The following is a 19073-nucleotide window of genomic DNA, read 5'->3' as shown; positions in this document are numbered from 1 at the left end:
TGGTCTAGTTTTAAATAGGGAGATTGAATATGAATATATGAAGCTATATGAGAATATATTCATTGTCACCTAAAATTAATGTGATTCATTTCCTAATTCATTTCCAAATCATTTATTAGGACTCTGCATTTAAAGGCAGAATTATATATACTTACTTGGAATAAGAAGTCAAAATACTTCAACATAGAAATATCAGAAAACCAAAGGACAAGTGTCTATTTGTATGCATATATAAAAAGCAAGACTAGAAGAGGAACCCAGAACTGGGACAAAGTTGGAAATGACTCTGTACATGTATGCTTTACTGCATAAGAACACAGTAGAAGTTCCATCTTCTTACAGAGAAGAATTCTTCTTACATTTATATTAGGCATAGGAATTACATATTCAACCTCCTACCTTCCAATCAGAAAAAAAAATGTGATTGAATACAAGTGTTATTTGTTTAATTACATGAGTTACAGGCAGCATATTTGAAATGCAGTTGTGTGGAATTAAACCTACAGCACGCCAAGTAATTAATAGCTCTTGGAGCTGCATTAAACTGTCAAGAGAAGAAGACGACAATCAGCACCATCGTGAGCTGAGTCTTGCACGTCTGCTACATGCATGCAGAAGTTCATAAACTGCTACTCCTGTTATGTAAAAGGATACAGTTGTCATATATGATCATATGCGTATTTTATAAATGAAACAGCAAAAATCATGCTTAGTAATATAGAGACAGTCAAATCAGTACTAATCACTTCAGAAGCATTGAAAATCCCAGCACTAACTAAAATAATATAAGCTCTTTTTGTATACAGTTTAATATGCTTACCCATTCTCTGCTGATGTGCCAAGGTTGGTTTTGTGAAATGTAGACATTCATGTTGCAATCAATTTTTCTTGTTTCCTTTCATGCTATTCTTCTCCTTCACTTCAGTTCAGTGCAGGGAAAAAGTCCTTAAAGACGAGTATCTGCAGGCATTACACCATGAATACTACAAATGAAACTCCAGGTTGTTCATAGCATCTTCTGCCAATTTTCTCTACAGTCTGTTTTGGCAGTTTGAGAGACAGTCTTACGTTTGAGCAAGTAAACTGGTTGATCAACTGTGCCAATACATTCCAAAAATGGAGCTATGTCTCAGTATCTGTTAGGACCAGTTTCTAATTACAGATGTGCAGAAGTGCACAAGTACAGTAGTAATATGACTTTAATTCCTCCTTTCGTTTTATACATATATATAAATATATATGCATATATATATATATGCATATACATTTGTACCACATCTGAGGCCATGCCCAATTCTTTTTCTTCATGTCTTTTTTCCAAAAAAAAAAAGATGTTTGGTCCTCCATCACCTCCCTTGAAGCCGTATAAATTCAACTGAAGGCAGTTAATGCTTAATTTAAAAAAAAAAAAAAAAATTAAAGCATGCAACATTTCAAAATCAAAGACACTGAATATGTAGCCTTGTAGCCTCTCATATTCGAATTCATATGCTGCCTTTCTGATTTTACATACAATTTATACCCTTCTGGACGGAGTCACTTACATACAAGGGAATTGCAAGACCACATTTTGCAAATTTTGCAATCTTCCTCATATGCAAAAAGGGCACAGATGTAAGCTGCTACTTGCTCCCACATGATTTAAGGTCATATTAGCATGAAAGTAGAAGTGAAAAATGCCCTACATAGGGACTCAGTGTAATGAGGACAACCTCTATGAAAGCTTCCACGTATCCTTCCAGTCACACAATCTAACAAGACTGCTATTCAAGAACCAGCCTGTATCTTAATGAAAGCTTCACATCAATTTCTACAGACCTTTGCTTTGCTATACACTTTGCAGAGATTTACCAGGAACAAATCTAAGATTTTATCACAAAGGATAAAACGTGCTTGAAACCATACAGCTAGACATAAAAGTATAATAAGTTGCAGCTCATTGTGGCGAACTGTTTTAAGTGTTTAATTTTCCCAAAGGAAAGATTATTAGATTGAGCGCCTACTTCTTCATTTAGCCATGTGTTATGAGAGATCAATAAATAGATTTTTGCCATCTTTAATTATTCTGTTCTTTTACCACCATAACCTGGAAGATCAGTTTACAGTTAGCCTATTGACAAAATCACCTATCAAAATATATTTTGTTTTGTTTTGTTTTTAATCTTGAGAATACTTGCATTCATAATGAAAATCCTCTCTCAAAGTTCTAAATAGACAAATAATACCACAAGGTTTTTAACAAAGTTAACACATTTCTCTGCATGAACAGCATAAGTTTTGTTTGTATTAACACTCCAACATTTTGTTTGTATTCAGTGCCAAGAAACTTCATTTGCAGCAGAAGTGATGAAAACCTTATATTTGAAATAATTGTGGAAAAAGAAAATAAACAGTAAGCTATAAGCATTTTCACATACATTAATTAATATAATGTTTTCCAATTTTAAAATGCCTGCTCAGCCATAGAAAGGAAGTCCTACAAACTCATCAGTAAAAAAAGCTGCTTAGTTTATATAGCATTCTGTACATCAATCAAGACTAGTGTGCTTGTATGCCTGGCTTACACCTCTCAAGCTAGCTCAGTACTAAGCTGCAACAGCTGTAGGCTGCAGTAGTTGATCCTGAAAGTCCTAGAGAGGCTTTGTGATTCTAACAAGCATGCTATACATCCACATAATTAGGCTTCTAATGCTAAAAAGAATAAGAAACATGAGAGTACATTTCTTTATTTTCCAAGAAATCCCATTCTGTTTCTGATACATCCACCATGTTATGAAACAAATTCCATTAGTTTGGCCTAAGTCTTCAGAAGTAATATTGCTGGTGGCAAAATAGCAACTGAACTCCCAACAACTGAACTCCAACCTCCCTCCATCAGTCCATTCTCCTTCCACTCCCCCTGCTCTCTTCTCTCTCATAGGGTTTATATTGATAACATAAGATATTCTTTCAAAGATCAGAGCACTATATTAGTTTTAATCTACCTTTCAAAACTTATTATCATGGCAAAAAACTATTTTAAAAAAGATTTCCACTAGATAATACCTATCATCGTGTGTTTTTTTTTTTTTCATCAAAAATAGCTATGCACTTACCCCTTCAAGGAAGCGGCTACAATTTTGTTTCAAATAGGCTCTTTGAGAACTTTCTAATACTTCAAGATGAAATCAAAACAAAACTGAAAATTAAATATATATATATTAGCATTCTTCTATTTTGCTACATATAAAAAGCAAAATTATTTTAAAATTATTAAAGTGCTTACCTCTCAATATCTTGTACCCTTATTTAGATCCTTAGTCCATGATGTATACTGTTTACCTGCTAAATATAAAGACTACTCTGTGTGGAATGCATTCCTATAATGCAGGAGTTTGCTAATTAGATTCAAGTTGTGGCCAAGGCAGAATTGTCTTTCTAGGACGTAAGGCTATAAATCAAATGAGATTAATTTAAAGAAATGTAAACAAAATGCAATTTCCTTTATAATGCACATTTTGAAATTCCATTTTATCCAGATTAATTATTTCTAATAAAGTCCATGATTTAAAATCTGTGTCATCTAAACACATCAAGAAAATAAAATAACTCTGTGTTAAGACTGGAAGGAACAAATTTGCATTGTTAAGGCTGGGGTAGTTAAGAATGATGAGAGAAGAGCTATATATTGAAACAGGAAAAAAAAATAAAACAGTTTTCACCTTTAGAAAGATATTTCTGGGTCTGGGAAGGCAGATAAATATGTTTGGTTCTAGTGCCAGACAGCATCATACATTATGCAATAAGGTCTTCTGCTAGAAGAGTAAACCCCTTATCCCAATCCAAAATAGAGCTGGGGAGAAAACTGTTTCCCATCTCACAAAACATCCTGACTTTGACTTTAATTTTCCAGATTTCAACAATGGAAAACCCGACTTGCTTTGAACAAGAGAAAGAGTATGTAAGTGAGCTGTGTCATACCATCCTACGTGCTGATGTTGAGGGTACTAGGCTTAGAAGATCTAAATTAAATTTCTTGCTTCACCAATATCCAAAAATAAATACCATAGGCCTGTTGTAGGATACTCCACTCGACCTTTCCTAACAGAGCAGTTCCACAAAAGGGATTAAGCTTTTGAGCACTGCTCGTTTCATCTCCTTGATGTGTTCCAGAACTACCCCACACAAAAGAATCACCCCTGCTCTAAGAAGCTATGTAGGTCACATGAGGACCAAAGTTAAGTTCCTCGTCTGAATAAAAATGCAGCTGATTAAAACCAGGGACTCACTGAAGTTTCCCAGATCCCAAACTGAAGCCTTAATGGCCATGCTTTTTGGCACTCTGAAGGATGCATCCTTCTGTCTCACCGATCAGAAATCTCAGTTGGCCCCAACATTAACATAAGATATGAGCTTATCTACCCACAGGATCATCTGTGCAGCTCTTAAATTAACTGCCCTCCCAAATGGACAAGGCTCCAGGAAATGAAAACTCAATTTTTCACCTCAAAGACCAGCTCTGGACATCAAAATCTTAAGTGGTGAAGATTTCAACAGGAAGGAAATATCTCCATTGCTGTGACAAATTCCTATTATTTAGTGACTTTTTTCCAATAATTTCCCAACTTGAAAAAAAATTTTTTTCAAGTAAAAAAAAACCCCGACTTTCATTTTCTTTTGCTCATAATTGCAGTCTGATACCATGCTAGTATTTTATCATTAAAAATGATTTTTAAAAAAAAAATGTTAAAAAAAAAAAACCCACAGAGAAAAGTTCTAGTAGAAGCAGAACAACCTGGAGAGAAATGAGGAAAAGACAGTGGTATATAATCCGTATGTTTCTAGCACACACTGGTTGTTACTTGCTTTACATGTATCATAAATTGCACTATGTATCACCCAATCCTCCATCATGTAGAGAGTTAAGTGTGTTACAAATGAATATAACATAAATAACTTTTTCAGTAAAAATATAACTCAGGACAAGTCCTATTTTTAAATATCCCACACTTGAAAGCACTCTGCATTCACTTTCTAAGCTAATGAAACACATGGTGAAGGTTTTCTATTTGCCATTCCCTTCTCAATGTGTGAACACTGTCTTGCATGTATTTTCTTTTAAAACTCAGTATTAAAGTTTTATTTGATTTTTGAAAGCTTCATCTTGCAGGTTAAGATTCAATAGCCCCTGCTAAAAAAAAAAAAATCACTTGATAGTTTATGTTACTTATATAGCATATCTAAATCAAAGGTACAAAAGTATTCTTATTTCCTAGCAGATTACTGAACAAAAAAGAAAAAAAAAAAGTGTAAAAGCATTTTGGTGTAGAAAGTACTATGAGCACACTTGATGAAATCTGGAGAGGTGAACACACATTGCCAATGTGCTGCACAAGTCCACAGCAAAAAGTTGCACACACATCAAAATCTAGCATACACAAATCACTCACCAAAATCAGATTCTTCACTCTCACAGACTGCACCAGAAACATCAACAAACACTCTTTTCTTAGACACACTATTTCTCCACCTCCAACCACTTGAGGTGGCAGTCACATACATTACTGATTTGTTCCTGAGTCCTTTTCAGTCTTTGTAACTCGGGCGTATCGGTCACAATACTGAACCCTCTTCCTTTGCTTTCTTCAAAGTCTCTTTTGTATTTTACCTACAGAATAGAAAATACAGAAGAACAGGGTTGTTTTTATTTTTCACAGAGTGCACCCCTAGCAAGTGGTATTTTTTTCTTACTGAAAATAAAGCACTTGTGAAAGGTTTTCAGCCCTTAAAGGGAAAGCCTTCCCTCATCCAAGAGCAGAGACAGACAGCAACTGGGCAAAATTTCCCACTGCTGAGGCAATTGCCCCTTAAGGTTCCAAGAAGGCTCATCTCCACACGTACTGCAACTACAGAGAGATCTCTCATTCTCAAAGCAGTAACTACAGAACATTGAATACCAACATAGTACCAAGCAAGCACTACTTTCATATACAAAAAAAAATAGCTATCACTAAATTTGTAGTCTTTTACTGTACAGTTTCACATTTCAGACTCTCTTCATAACGAGTTCACCATCCTCTTCCCCAGTTGAAACATAAATCACATGTTAAAAAAAAAAATTGCTGCATGAAAAGAGTATTTGCAAAGTCAAACATTCATAAGTTAGGAAACAGTTGCCTGTACGAGCTCAATTTGTCCCTCTTGTACAAATACGTTAGGATTTTGTCTTTAATCATGTTATCCTTTGACAGGTCCCCTTCTTTATTCTGTCCATAGCAGAGATCATTCTATACATGGTCGTATCTTTTTTTGAACCAGACCAATCAAATCCTACTATCAGGGTAGGGATATTACTTTCTTCAGGAGTTTTTCTACATCTTTCATCAGTCATTAAACTTCTAATCACATCTTGAAAAGTAGGAATTACATTATCTGCACTTCACCAAGAGCAACAATAGTCTCAGGGTATCCAATTTCAGAATCCTAAAACTTGAAAAAGTTCAAGTTAGAGACCTAAATTACATGTATGAAGAAACAAGATAAAATACGAAAAATCTTGAACAGCTGCTTAGTCACAAGGAAAAAAAACTGTTGCAAAGAGTTGAAACACCTTTCTCTCCATGGCTGAATTCAACTTCTTTATCCATAACTGTTTCCTTTGCTTCCTATGCCCTGTGCTTTATTTACTACAGACAAATTTTGCAACACTTGGCAGAGCAGTTCCAATATAGCAGTGTTCTCTATGCAACTGATACCCACAATACCTGTTGCTTATGCAGCAAACCCTTTATCCAGGGTTGCTTCATCTTATTTGACCAGCAAGCATTTAAGGTTATGATGGTGATACACAGGGAAAAAATACTCCTAGATCACAAAAGTGAAGTTTCACAAGGCTACATAATACCTGTCCTGTCCATCCTAATTCTAGAAGTGCATTTTCGCAACCTTCGTATTTTCTCTAAATGCAGTTTTAATGTATGTAATTTTAATTAGGAAAAATTCTAGCATGGCATTCTTGAGAGTCAAGTTTATACAAAGGCCTATCACACACAAATCCATACAGCGCTGCAGTAAATGATGACTGAAACAAAGGAACATTTTTCCTGTGTTCTACCTCCACAGCACGGGATTCCAACCTTTTGTCTTGCCTAGGCTGCATGAAAAGAAATTGTTGTGGACCACATATAAAATACATGGCACAGATGATGTACATAAGTACCAAAATGTTTTTAATATATATTTCTATTCAAACACTTTTTTAAAAAGCAATAAAAACACAAAACATGACTGACACTTTGAGTTGAATATCTGCATGGATATACACTCCATTTGAAAATTCACAGGTAATGTAGTTATATGTCAACTGAAAATGCGTTTGCAAATATACAAAAAAATTGATTTTTTCAGCAATCTTCAAACCTGTTCTCAAATTCCTTAATCAAAACACCAAGCACAACTGCATATGTTTCACTGTTCACAGGACTGTGTCTAGCCAGTGTACCAAAGTGCACAAAATAATTTGCCATAACGGGAATCAACACGTCCTGCACCCTGCCTGTGTCCCGGCTGCAGCCCAGCAGTGCCAATGGTACACGATGTGTGGCTGTTGGCCGTGGGGGTGCTTCCAGGGCCGGGCTGGGCCGCTCAGCGGGGCAGAGCAAACACCATAACGGCACGGGGCAGGGCTGGCTGCAGGGTGGGATGGGCCGCATGTGGCCCACAGGTTGGATGTGCCAGGAATTTTAAATAAGGAAATAAAAGTCCATGCTAGCATCAGTCTTGGAACTTTTTTTACATAAAAATTCCAGTTTGGGCCTGAGACAGACTGCTGATGGAAATGTTCAGTCTTACTGCTTAAAGTTCAGCAGAATTACAAGCAACTGAAAACATCACCCTATAATGGGAAATGGACTCAGACCTGCCTGTAAGGGAGACTACCTATTGTACAAAAGGGCATTTCCTGTTATTTGTTCTAAGTGTTCCAGCCCTTAATTTCAAAGGATCTTTATTCATCTTGTAAAGGAACACCAAAAGAATTGGGAGAGAATTAGGTGATTTAACTTCAACTTAATTTAGTTCTTCAGATTAAAAGTATTCCTCTCTTAATAAATTGTTTCATAGGAGTAAAATTAAATATATCCTTCAGAACAGGTACTCTGAAATCATTAAAAATGTAAATTATTTAAGATGTTGGCAGAGTTAATATATACATAATTGGGATCTTACCATCTAACTTCAAAATGCAGTGCTGAGTTATAAAAATCTCTAAGAAACATAATGGTTCATTAAGACCACAGTTCAGTGAAATATAATTACTAAAACCAGTGGTTATTGTAAATTCAAAAGAACAGAAAATACCAAATAATAAAAATGTCATCAGTCATTTAGAACTTGGATCCAGAAATTCCTAATCAGTATCAAAAGTAGATATAGATGAAGAGGGGAAAATGCTCTGGCTGACTTCAAATTTTAGTTAATTTAAAATGTACTATTTTTAATAAAGAAAAAATAGGTGTACCTAAAAAAACAGATTTTTGTTACCCTAGAGTCATGGACAAAAATGCAGTTTAATTGCTCTAAGCCAATTTTAAGTAGAAAGGAATATCCTATAGGAGCTGTAAATATTACTATAATTAGTGATGTAAATAATTGGAACTGCTGAAATTCAGTTTTGAAATGGACGTCTGTAATCTCCGATGATAGTATCATAAATCCAGCCATTTCCTACAAAGTTGCATTTTAGCAACTCATCACCAAGCTCCCAGTCAGTGATTTTATAATGCCTCCCTCATGACTTCAAATCTCAGTGCCGTCTCACAAATGCAGAGTACCTTCAGCAGTGAGTGCCCTGAAAAATTGATCCTTTGAGAAACTATGTGTGGCATAAACATTAGAAATAAAACAGTAATAAATCACCATGAATGAAAAGGTTTAAAGTGAAAATACTTCATGAGAAATAACTCTGCACAGACCCACAGTGAAAGGACTAAGTGATCCAGCAGACCTTTAACAAATCTAGCTTAAATCCATGACATCGGCAAGATATCTTTGAAAAGCCCAAAGATGGGACAGTATAGAAGTCCATTTATGAAGTCAGCACGAAGCAGCTAAGGACACAGGGTTTGCCTTCTTACTTTGCACATAAAAATCTCATGTTGGTGAAAGTGCTGCTCCCTATTCTGCAGATATACTCAGTTTTTGGCAGCAAAGTCACCTATTAAAAAAAACAAGATTATTTTTCCCTGGGAAATGTACATATAAATGTATATATGTAAATATAAGTGAAGCCTCAAAGATTGTTCCAGTCTTGAAAGAAAGAAGAGCAAGACTGATATAGGTTAGGATGGCTGAGGACCCCTTTTTGGGGGCTGGCTCCTCCATGCCACTTTGCTTGCGAAAGAGATAGGCTGCCCATTGGGCACAAGGACTGCCTTCCACCTCCCCCTTTGCACCTTGTTCTCCAGTCCCCTCCTCATCCTATGCCGAACACCAATCCCATCATCACAGTCACCATCAGAGGCTTCCTAATGTCACAGTAGTCACTGCTGCTCCAGTTTTTGCTGTGGGTCCTATAAAAGCCCCTGTATCTGGCCCAGCACTCACAGAACTACCAGATCTCTCATGATATCCAACCAGGCTTGGAATCAAGAGAACCTGGAGTGACAGTTGCCCATTTTTATGGGGAAAGGAAGAAACTGGATTTGCAGAACCAAAGAGGCAGAGGAGGAGAACAAGTGAAGGATGAAGAGCACTTATGGCTTTGGAGCAATGGCTGGCCCTGTGACTGCTGCTGTGGAGTCCATGGAGGTGGATCAACCTGCAACACAGCTGCCCTGTGTGGAACACTATTATGCCAGGGCTCCCATCAGTGCAGTCATAGCGGTGCTGTTGAAGGTCCAGGTGCCCAGCTCTCTATTCATTGTGCAGCCTTCAGGCTAGAATTAGCTGGGAGTTCATCCATTAACTTCTAGCAGTCCTACCTGCAGGATGGCTTCCAGTCCCATCCCCAGTTTTCACCACTCTGGAAGAGGTGGCATCTCTTCTGCATGGATTCCCAAGGAAGTAGGCAAATATGGACTTACTTTTCTTTTGAATGCTGCACCATGGCAAGAGGAGGCTCCCCTCAGGGATCTACTCTCCTCAGAGAGCTCCAGAACCTTGAGTTCTGGAGGTAAAGGAGTTGTCTCAGCCTGAGCATGAGAAGGCTACCCAGCGGGTGTTTGAAGACAAAGTCAGATTCTCTACACGAAGATTCTAGTGTGCACAAAGAACAGCAGCAGAATAATGAAAAAGTTAGAAGGAGCCGTTCCTTTGGAGAAGACACAAAAACAGTGGACAGAGCTCATGCAACCAGAAACATGCAGATCATGAACATGAAACCAACAGAGAGTGGTGTGAGGCCCAGGTGAGTTCATCAGACAGAGAAAGGTGTGTGGCCAAGGCATACCAGTTATCCAGAGAATTGCAAGTAGCCCAGCTACACCTGTCCATCAGAGGACAGGAAGCCCATAGAGGTGAATCCACCATGAGATGATGAACTGGTGGAAGTGGATCTACCTGCGACAGACATGAACAGACAATGCCCCCAGCATGCTTTGGCTCTCTGTCACAACATCGGGGCAATAGTACCAGTTCCCTGTCTGCATCACAGCCTCTGCCCTCACCATTAACTTGGACACAACAAACAACATCCTGATAAGCCCTTCCCATTCTCCAGGCCTCATGAATCACAGAATCATAATCATAGAGTAATCACAGTCATTAAGGAAAAGACCACTAAGATCTCCTAGTCCAACCGTTGATCCATCCCAATCCTGACCACTAAACCATGTCCCTAAGTGCCACATCTACACATTTCTTGGAAACTTCAGCGACAGTGACTTCACCATTTCCCTGGACAGCCTGTTCCAATGCCTTACCAATCTTTTTGTGAAAAAATTTTTCCTAATATCCAACCTACCAACACGAACCTCTCCCATCACATCTTAAGGTCATTACTTCTTGTCCTAAGTGAAGAAATGATGCCTCTTCTTCATGGAGCCCCAAGGAAAGTTCATGTTGAGTGTTAGGAGAAAGTTCTTCACCAGAGAGTGGTTGAACATTGGAACAGGCTCCCCAGAGAAGCAGTCACAGTACCTAGCATGATTGAGTTCAAGAAGCATTTGGACAACACTCTCAGAAATAAGATTTTAATTTGGGTGGTCCTGTGTGGAGCCAGAAATTGATCATTTTTGTGGGTCTCTTCCAACTCAGGATATTCTATGGTTCTGTGATTACTTTATTGTGCTTTTTGGCACCTACCCTTCGTCCAGAATCATTTACAATAACAGAAGCACATATCTACTCTGAAACCACTTAACAAACAAAAAAGGCAGTGCAGGAATTCAGTATGATGGATCCTCATGCTCTCACCATCACTGGAACTGTCAATAGTGCAGATCAGAGAAACTATTCAACCCATCTATACATCAAAAGACTATTCAGTCACTCCAAGCAAATATTAAATCCAAAAAAAAAAAAAAAAAACTAGGCAGTTTCAAGGGTTGATACCTTCTACAGACAGTTCTTCACATCCCTGTATGGACCAGGTATTATTATCATTATTATTATTATATTATCAGGTATTATCAGCTACACTGATAATCTGCTCCAAAACTACTGCATAGCTCCCAGAATGGCATCACCACATCTGAAGTAGGGCAAGGAAGTAGTCAAGATGTGGTGCAGGCTGGAATGGAGGATGGATCTCATACCCTGAGTTCTCCCTAAGAGGAACATTCACAGTCAACTGTCTCTACCATACTCCAACTATTTATGCATTTATTTAGGTGTGTTGTGTTTGAGGCTTGCCCAGAGCCATCTGCTCCTTCTGTGCCCAGCGCACATAAGTACTTCCCAAAGGTCACCATCTGCTGTGCACTGGTGTTTGCAGACAGGCAGCAAATGCTCTTCAACTGTATAGGACCTGGAGGCACATACTGACAAGGATACCAGCACCTAAGTTTCTGATTTTACCTTGATTTATTTTGCTTCTTACAAACTTAATGGCAAGACAAAGAAAAAAAAAAATCAGACTAAGAACATGACTAGAAAATGTTTACAGGTAAATCAAATGTAAAGAATGATTCCCAGTTGTCTCAATGAGACTTTTTTTTTTAGTTGACTAGTCTCTCTTCAGAAGGATCTGTAACATTAACTTGTCTGACAAAGCTAGGTTTCAGTGTTCACATGGCCTGTCTTCTAACACTGTCCATAGTTCTGAATCCCATTCACCTCCAGCTAACATCAGGGGAACATTTAAGTCCCCTCTAAAACCTCAACATCTGGTACTCAGCCTGCCTGAGAACTGCCCCTTCTCATGGCAGTAAAACACTGGTATCTGGTTAGAGAGATTGTCCGCTGCAAATCTAGCACCTGGAAAGCAGGAAGTAGGAATAGCTCACAGGGCAGGCTAAGCAGTCTTTTATATGAACTGGAAACTAAGGTCAGCAAAAAAAAGGCACCAATGAGTGCTGCTGGAACAAGGGACTGCAGAATGAAAGACTTCATCCATATAGTCCTTTAGTTTTACTGTCCTTAGTCAGTTAAAGGAATCTGTGTTAAAAACAAGAAAAACTGCAAGTACAAGTAAAACAAAACAATTTGGCAATTGTTCCCAACGTACACATACACATTTTATAAATTTGCCTTTTAATACAGTTAGAAAAGCAATTTTCTTAACTCACAGCTCTGAAACGTTTGCTGTAATAATTGAAACTTCCTGTGAGAAAAAGGTTTATCAGTTGAAGTTGTATTAAATCTGAAACAGCTAGCACAACAATGCCACAAAAAGCATTTGCAGTCATACAGAGTGAAAGATTCACGTGCCATCACTAGTATTAAATATGTGTCTTTCTATGGACATCATTCAAAAACTGGGCAAGTCCTTCAGTGGTGTCCCATAGGGTATGCCTGAGCATGTCTCCAGCCTTCTGTAAATCTCTTTACTGTACTTCCCTGAGGACCTTCACAGTTCACTAGGGAGCTACATCTAACAAGTATCTTGGACTCGATGTCAGAACATTTAAAACATTGGATGGGAGTAAATTAAAATGTATAAATAGTAACTTTGCAGATAACGTCTCTGTAATGTGGTCTCTTTAAGCTTCAAATAGTGAGACTGGCTCACAGTAAAAGCAAAGGTAGAAGAGTTCCAGACTCTGAGATGTGCGGGGACAGGAAATTGAAGGCACTGGGAGATCAGCAATTTCAGAATGAGAAAAAGATTGAGTCCACAGTTTGAATAGATTGCAACAGCATGCAAACAGTAGCTAGGATCCAAGTCAAATTACCACTGACAAGAGGGCAGTCTGAGACTGCCTCAGCAGACTTATATCCGAACAAGTCACTTATGTTCTACTCCATCAAGTTTTTTTCAGTGAAACAGCTTGGGTACTTCTACCTAAGAAATTATTTAAATGCCACTAAGTATGATTCTTCAGTGACTTGCACCTTGTTTTCCTAATGGGCAAAGCAGAGGTCATATCCTTTCCTATTAAAATAGAGCATTAATGTTCTCCAAGTCTGCAGACATAGAGAAAGCTGCATAAAGAACGAGCCAGTGGCAGATCAAGCTGTTTTCCACCAACTTCCATCAGCAATTACCTTCCATTCAATTTGTGAAAGAAACCTTAAATCTAGCATTTTGGAAGCAGTAAATGAATTCTGTGCAGAACTACAGCTGCAGTTTCACTGCAGTGGGAGAGATGAGGCAGCAACCTTTATAAGAGATAAATATTGTCAGATCTTCCATCCACTCCATATCACTCCATATATTCTGTGTTTGAACTAGTTTATCTCTAAGGAACAGAAGCCTGAGGAGGTAAAGAATTTCCTACTGTGTCCCAGTGGAGGTAGTTCTGCATTTGCTGTATTTCATCACCAGGCAAAAAATGAAAGATTGATATTTAAAGTCTAAATGCAACTTGATAAATTGTGTCAAATTTTAATAATCTCCTCAAAAATGAAACTTGTAAAACTTCTTCAAATCGTGATCAGATGGTAATTATAATAATCATCATCCAATTATCAGATGTAAAGGGAATAATAAAAAACATTTTTAATGCCACATATATAGATTTATTTTTTTAAAATCCTGGAATATGCTGTTAGTACCAGATTCGGAACTAAACTTGCTGCTTTTACCACCAGAAAGGGGAAGATGAGCTCCTGAGCAATATGCTCTGAACGAAGTACACAGCAAATTGCAAGCATGTGCAAGCCTGTTTTGCCCGCCCTCCAGGGTGGGCAGAAAATACATAACTGCTGGCTTGGTAGGGCATCAGCACCGAGCCTGTAAGTCCTGCTGAGAGGCAGGATATGTTAGCTTGGGCTCAGTGCCACACTGAGCACGGTCACACAGCCTTTAGCTGGCTCATAGTGCGAGCCTCTGCCCTCTATGTACGAGAGAGATAACCTAAAAATGCACTTACTCAGAAAAGTCAGGCAGCCAGAACCATGACAATTCTGGGCATAATAATAATAATCCATCCCTCCACATGTCCGGATCGTCAAAATGAAAGAAAAACATAATATCATCTAATAAATCTTCCAAATAATAACGGGTTGTATTGATCCAAAGGCTGTAAAAAAACTCATGCAAAGAATCAAGCCAAAACTGAGCTAAAAATATGCCATGGGATGTAAATATTGACCCCAGAAGGGACATAAAGAAGGTTGACCCCAGGAAATTGTAATGCACACCAAGTAGCCAAGGTGCAGTCATACATTACCAAAGGTAACCAAAACAAACACACACTAACAGACAGCAGAAGCCAGCATTTGACATGCAGGAAAAGAAAAAAAATCTGTAAAATTCTCAGGACTAGCTGCCAAAAAGACAGGGAACATTTCCTGCTGTAGCACAATCTCAGAATAGCTGAGGTTGGCAAGGCCCTCTGGGTCCATCTGTCCCAGCCCCTGCTCCAGCAGGAACACCCACAGCAGGGTGCCCAGGGCCCAAGGAGGAGAACCCACGGCCTCTATGGGCAGGCCTGTACCACTGCTCCTGCACAGCACAGAAGTGCTTCCAGGCATTCAGATGAAACCTTCTACATTCCAGTTTGTGTCCACTGCCTCTTGTTCTAGAAAAAGAGACAAATTCATACAAACTGGGAAAGACCAGAATGCAGCCCAGAACAAAGTGCAGAGGAAACAGAGCTGAAAAACCAAATTTGAGCAACACAGATGTATGGCACACAATAGTCATTATAGAAAATGATAAAATGTAGTGCACTAACACCTCTTAGCCTCAATTTAATAAACTCAGGGTCTCTCATGTTCATTGCTCAGAGTTAATGGATCATTTGCCTTAAGGAGCTCTCACAGAAGTCTCTTACAAATGCTTATTCTGTTCTTTCCTGGTTACATCTTGGAAATTATATATCAAGTAGAAGCCTGCAGTGCAACCGTAGTTGCAAAATCTATAGCCACTGTACTCACAGCATCCCTTTTACTGTATTATGGACAGCTCATGCAAGCATTTCCTCTCTCTCTGTGTAACTGAGTGCAGAGAAGAGAAACTATATACCATTTCCATTTAACTATAAGCAGAGTCTGAAATCCTCAGGATTTTTCTCTCCTCCAAGGTATCTTTCTGAAGATAAAACCCTAAGCTACTGAAGGCACACTAGTGCTTTAGGACAAAGTTTATTTCTAAAAATTAGAAGTAAAAGGCGAAACAGTATGTGACAGCTTATAAAACCAGACTTCAGTTAATGCCTGCAGCTTGGCACCCACTGAGAAATTTTGGTTAAATTCAAGCTAGAACATAACATTAAACAGTTTTTTGAGGCTGTAAATTCTCAGTTTTGTTTTTCATTTTGAAGTGAAAAGAGAAAAAATATGAATGGAAAATTATACAGTTAAGAAAGGTAGTTTCACAAATAGTAAGACAAATAAGCCATTTCTGTTTAAATTTTCATCTACTTTCAGCTCTGAATGTCAGCTATTCTTAAGAAATTCCAGTTTGCAGATGCAAAAAATACACAGAAAAACTTTTTGCCCTGAGTAACATTCCTAAAACAGACATTTGTGGAGGGAACTGAAAGACTACAAAGATTAATCTTCAGAGTAGTTCATTAGCTGAATAACATACAAAGAGAAATTACTTTCTCTAGAACTGAGACAGCCTCCTATAAACGCAAATCTAATATCTGCATCAGCAGAGTCTCAGGTACAATGATAACAGTAAGCAGATCAGAACTGTAAGAAACATGGAAAAGTCATACAGAGTTCCAGAGCTACAGCCACGTGAACTGAGATCAGAAAATGCCAAAAGCAACAAGCAAAATCACCCCTGGAACCTGATTCTAATTGCCTTTTCTGCATTCACTCTGAGACTGGAATCATCAGGAGGTTTCCAGCACCTTCAAACTGTCTTTCACAATGAATCCCAATATATTCATTAACAATAAATAAATAAATAGACAAACATACAAAGAGATAAGATGGAAAAACAGACTAAAAATCATCTCTTTTTGTTTCCCCACAACATGAAGATACATCTAATTTCCTTTAAATTTTCACTAAGATCTTTTTTCTCTCTGCACATTTGCCCTTTCCTGGCAAGTCTGATGAGATTACCCAGCTCATTTTGGAGAATTGTATGACTGACGCAGGCAATATCCTGCATTCACAAGGAGGATAGAGGCTCATCACCTTGCCACCACCCCACGCATCCCCATGAACCCCAAGAAGTCCACCACAGCCCTGCCACTGCTGACTGGCAAAGAAATACAGGTTGGCACAGGTTGCTGCAGCACACATATCAAAAAGCCTTAGCCACATGCTCAAGGGAAAGCAGTACAGTGAGAGCACAGTAACTTGAGGGCATTTTCAACAGAGCTGATAGCAACAGCCAAATTAGGTCACTTCATTTGTCAGTTATCTAAGGGAAAACAAGCAATGAAAAATACAGCTAAATCTTTCTTCCCTCCCCTATCAAAAATATTTGCTGCTCAAAGTCTCACTTTTACATTCTTAAAATGAGATCAGATTATTAAATCATTCCCTATGCAAGGAGTTCAATTTTAAGATCTTCTCTAGGAACCTCAGCTAAAGCTTGTTATAGTTAATAGGAAAATTCCTAGTAATTTCAGTTTATCCCTTAATACTATCACTAATCCAGTGAGCTCCTCAGATTGTGATAACTGATAGGAACTCCTTGGACAAAAAGCAGATACTTCTGATACAAACACTCCATGCAGTCTAAACCACCACTCTGCTTTTGCAGAGAACAGAGAGAAACAGGCATTTTCAGAGAACTCAGCCCATCCTGAGAAAGATATTTAAAACACCTTAAAAGCACTTTCTCTTACAAAGACTAGCTTGCTACTTTGGTACTTCCACTGCAGGTATTTAGGGCCACAAGAAATGAACTCCATCCATAGCCCTGATACTACCCCACTGCACTGTCTGCACCTCTCCTGTCATGCTGTATTTTCATGGTCTACTTCAGAGTAAATATGTGAGCAGTTTCCTAAGGCTTCAGAATTCTAGAGCTACACATGGATGCTGCTATGCACAACTTATCATGGTGTGCAATCAGTTTTCAGATGCAGAGACTATCAGCTGCAAACAGCATGGTATTTTTTTAAATTGAGAGCTGAATCACCAGATTTTTCAAGCTGTGCCTGCAGAGCAATATGTAAAACCAAACTAAAATAGTGGTTATTTATGATGTGTAAAGGAACGAGAAGGGCAAGGTACTCTTTAAATGCATCCATTATTCATTCCTACTGAATACACATGACTTCTGCTTCAAACAGCGAGGGATATGTTGTGAGAGATGCCCTTCTAATAAAAACAAGACAGGAATGTTAGTACCAGAAGGTTCCCTGCAGGCTAAAAAGTGACAGTTGGCTGGGCTAGGATCAGAGCAAAAAGCAGGGTGAAACAGCAGGGCCTGCTTGCATAAAGAAAAAAAGCAGAAAGAAAAGGAAGGCTCCACAACATAAAGAAATGATCCAGAAATGAAATCAAAACTTAAAATAAATTTAAAAAAAAAAAAAAAAAAAAAAAAACACCAGAAAGAAGAAAACCTGTTTCAGAAAATAAAGACCAGGTATTTCAGAGGAGCAGACAGGGCTGCATGTTGCATTTGTTACCAGAGACGTTGGCTAACAATAATGCGCAGGAGGGGAAGGAGGGAACAGAAAAACAGTTACAAATAATCCTGTTTCAAGTACTCAAGGCCACAGGTATTTTTGTTTTTTAGGGGGGTGTTTTCTTTACTCTTTTACTGATAAGGGAAAACTAGGAGACAGGTCCTTGCCTCTTAGGAAAAGAGGACTGACATTCTGCATACATTCTACTTTGATTGCTTTTAGGTTCTGAGAAGGTCTACACAGACAAGTGAAGTTTTCCTCTTGAGAGCACTGATGAAAATAACATTGTCATAGCTTTCAATGTTTGTTTTTATTTCTCCCCTCTAGTAAGCAAGAGCTTATCCCTTCCTATCCCTTTCAAGGCAACTTAAATATTATTTTTTTTCTTGGTGGGAGACAGTAGTGACAGAGAGGGATGGTCTAACAGTGAGGAAATAGAAAGACTGACATGCAATGTTAAAAATCCTGAAGTATGCTATTTTTCTTACATATGCAATGGTTTGCATATTTTTTCAGGTATTTGCTTATCTGAAAGAGAGAGGGCTCAACCTGCATTCAACCAGCATACTATTCCCCTTTTTAATATTTCAGGGAATATCACATCCTATGGGCAAGATGCAACAGGGATTTTGGTCTCTCCTGTTCCATTCCCATATCTAGGGAGGTGTATCACAAAAAAAGGCAAATACTGCCTCTAAGAACAATGCAAGCAGCTGTACAAATTGAGCTGGCTGAAAAAAGACCCATCCAAATGGTCTGATAGTCCAAACAGCATGCTCCCTGCCTCCCAGGACAACAGAGACATGGAAAATAAACAGCCAGAGGCAAATTCTCATCTGCAGACCCAATTCCACCAAGTCCACAAGTCAAGACGTAGTCTGACTGCTGTTGCTCTACATGAATCTTTGCTTCATATGTAATATTCCAGTGAATGTTTATTACTTGCAA

At 38.3% G+C, this 19073-nt stretch overlaps 1 protein-coding gene and 1 long non-coding RNA gene across 5 annotated transcripts in view; both read right to left on the bottom strand.

The window, feature by feature from the left end:
* Window positions 1-19073, bottom strand: part of NEBL (nebulette) — a 242846-nt gene that overhangs the window by 125005 nt on the left and 98768 nt on the right. For 2 of the 4 annotated variants that reach the window (XM_085227296.1, XM_085227295.1), the window contains exon 4: window positions 5540-5647. In XM_085227296.1, coding sequence (XP_085083422.1) covers window positions 5540-5647 — 108 coding nt within the window. Of the gene's footprint in view, window positions 1-820; window positions 1162-5539; window positions 5648-19073 lie in introns of those variants that run through there. The other 2 variants (XM_085227297.1, XM_085227292.1) reach the window with 2 other exon arrangements.
* LOC146544093 (uncharacterized) lies at window positions 912-5522 on the bottom strand. The gene is made up of 3 exons (XR_014884215.1): window positions 3266-5522; window positions 3096-3178; window positions 912-960 (listed from the first exon to the last, which is right to left on the bottom strand). It is a non-coding gene; the product is annotated as an uncharacterized LOC146544093 (long non-coding RNA).

Source organism: Meleagris gallopavo, chromosome 6, assembly GCF_905368555.1.
Source record: "Meleagris gallopavo chromosome 6, MGAL_WU_HG_1.1, whole genome shotgun sequence".
NCBI classification, from domain to species: Eukaryota; Metazoa; Chordata; class Aves; order Galliformes; family Phasianidae; genus Meleagris; species Meleagris gallopavo.
The sequence above is the reverse complement of the archived record's forward strand: the minus strand, read 5'-3'. Positions and strand labels throughout refer to the sequence as shown.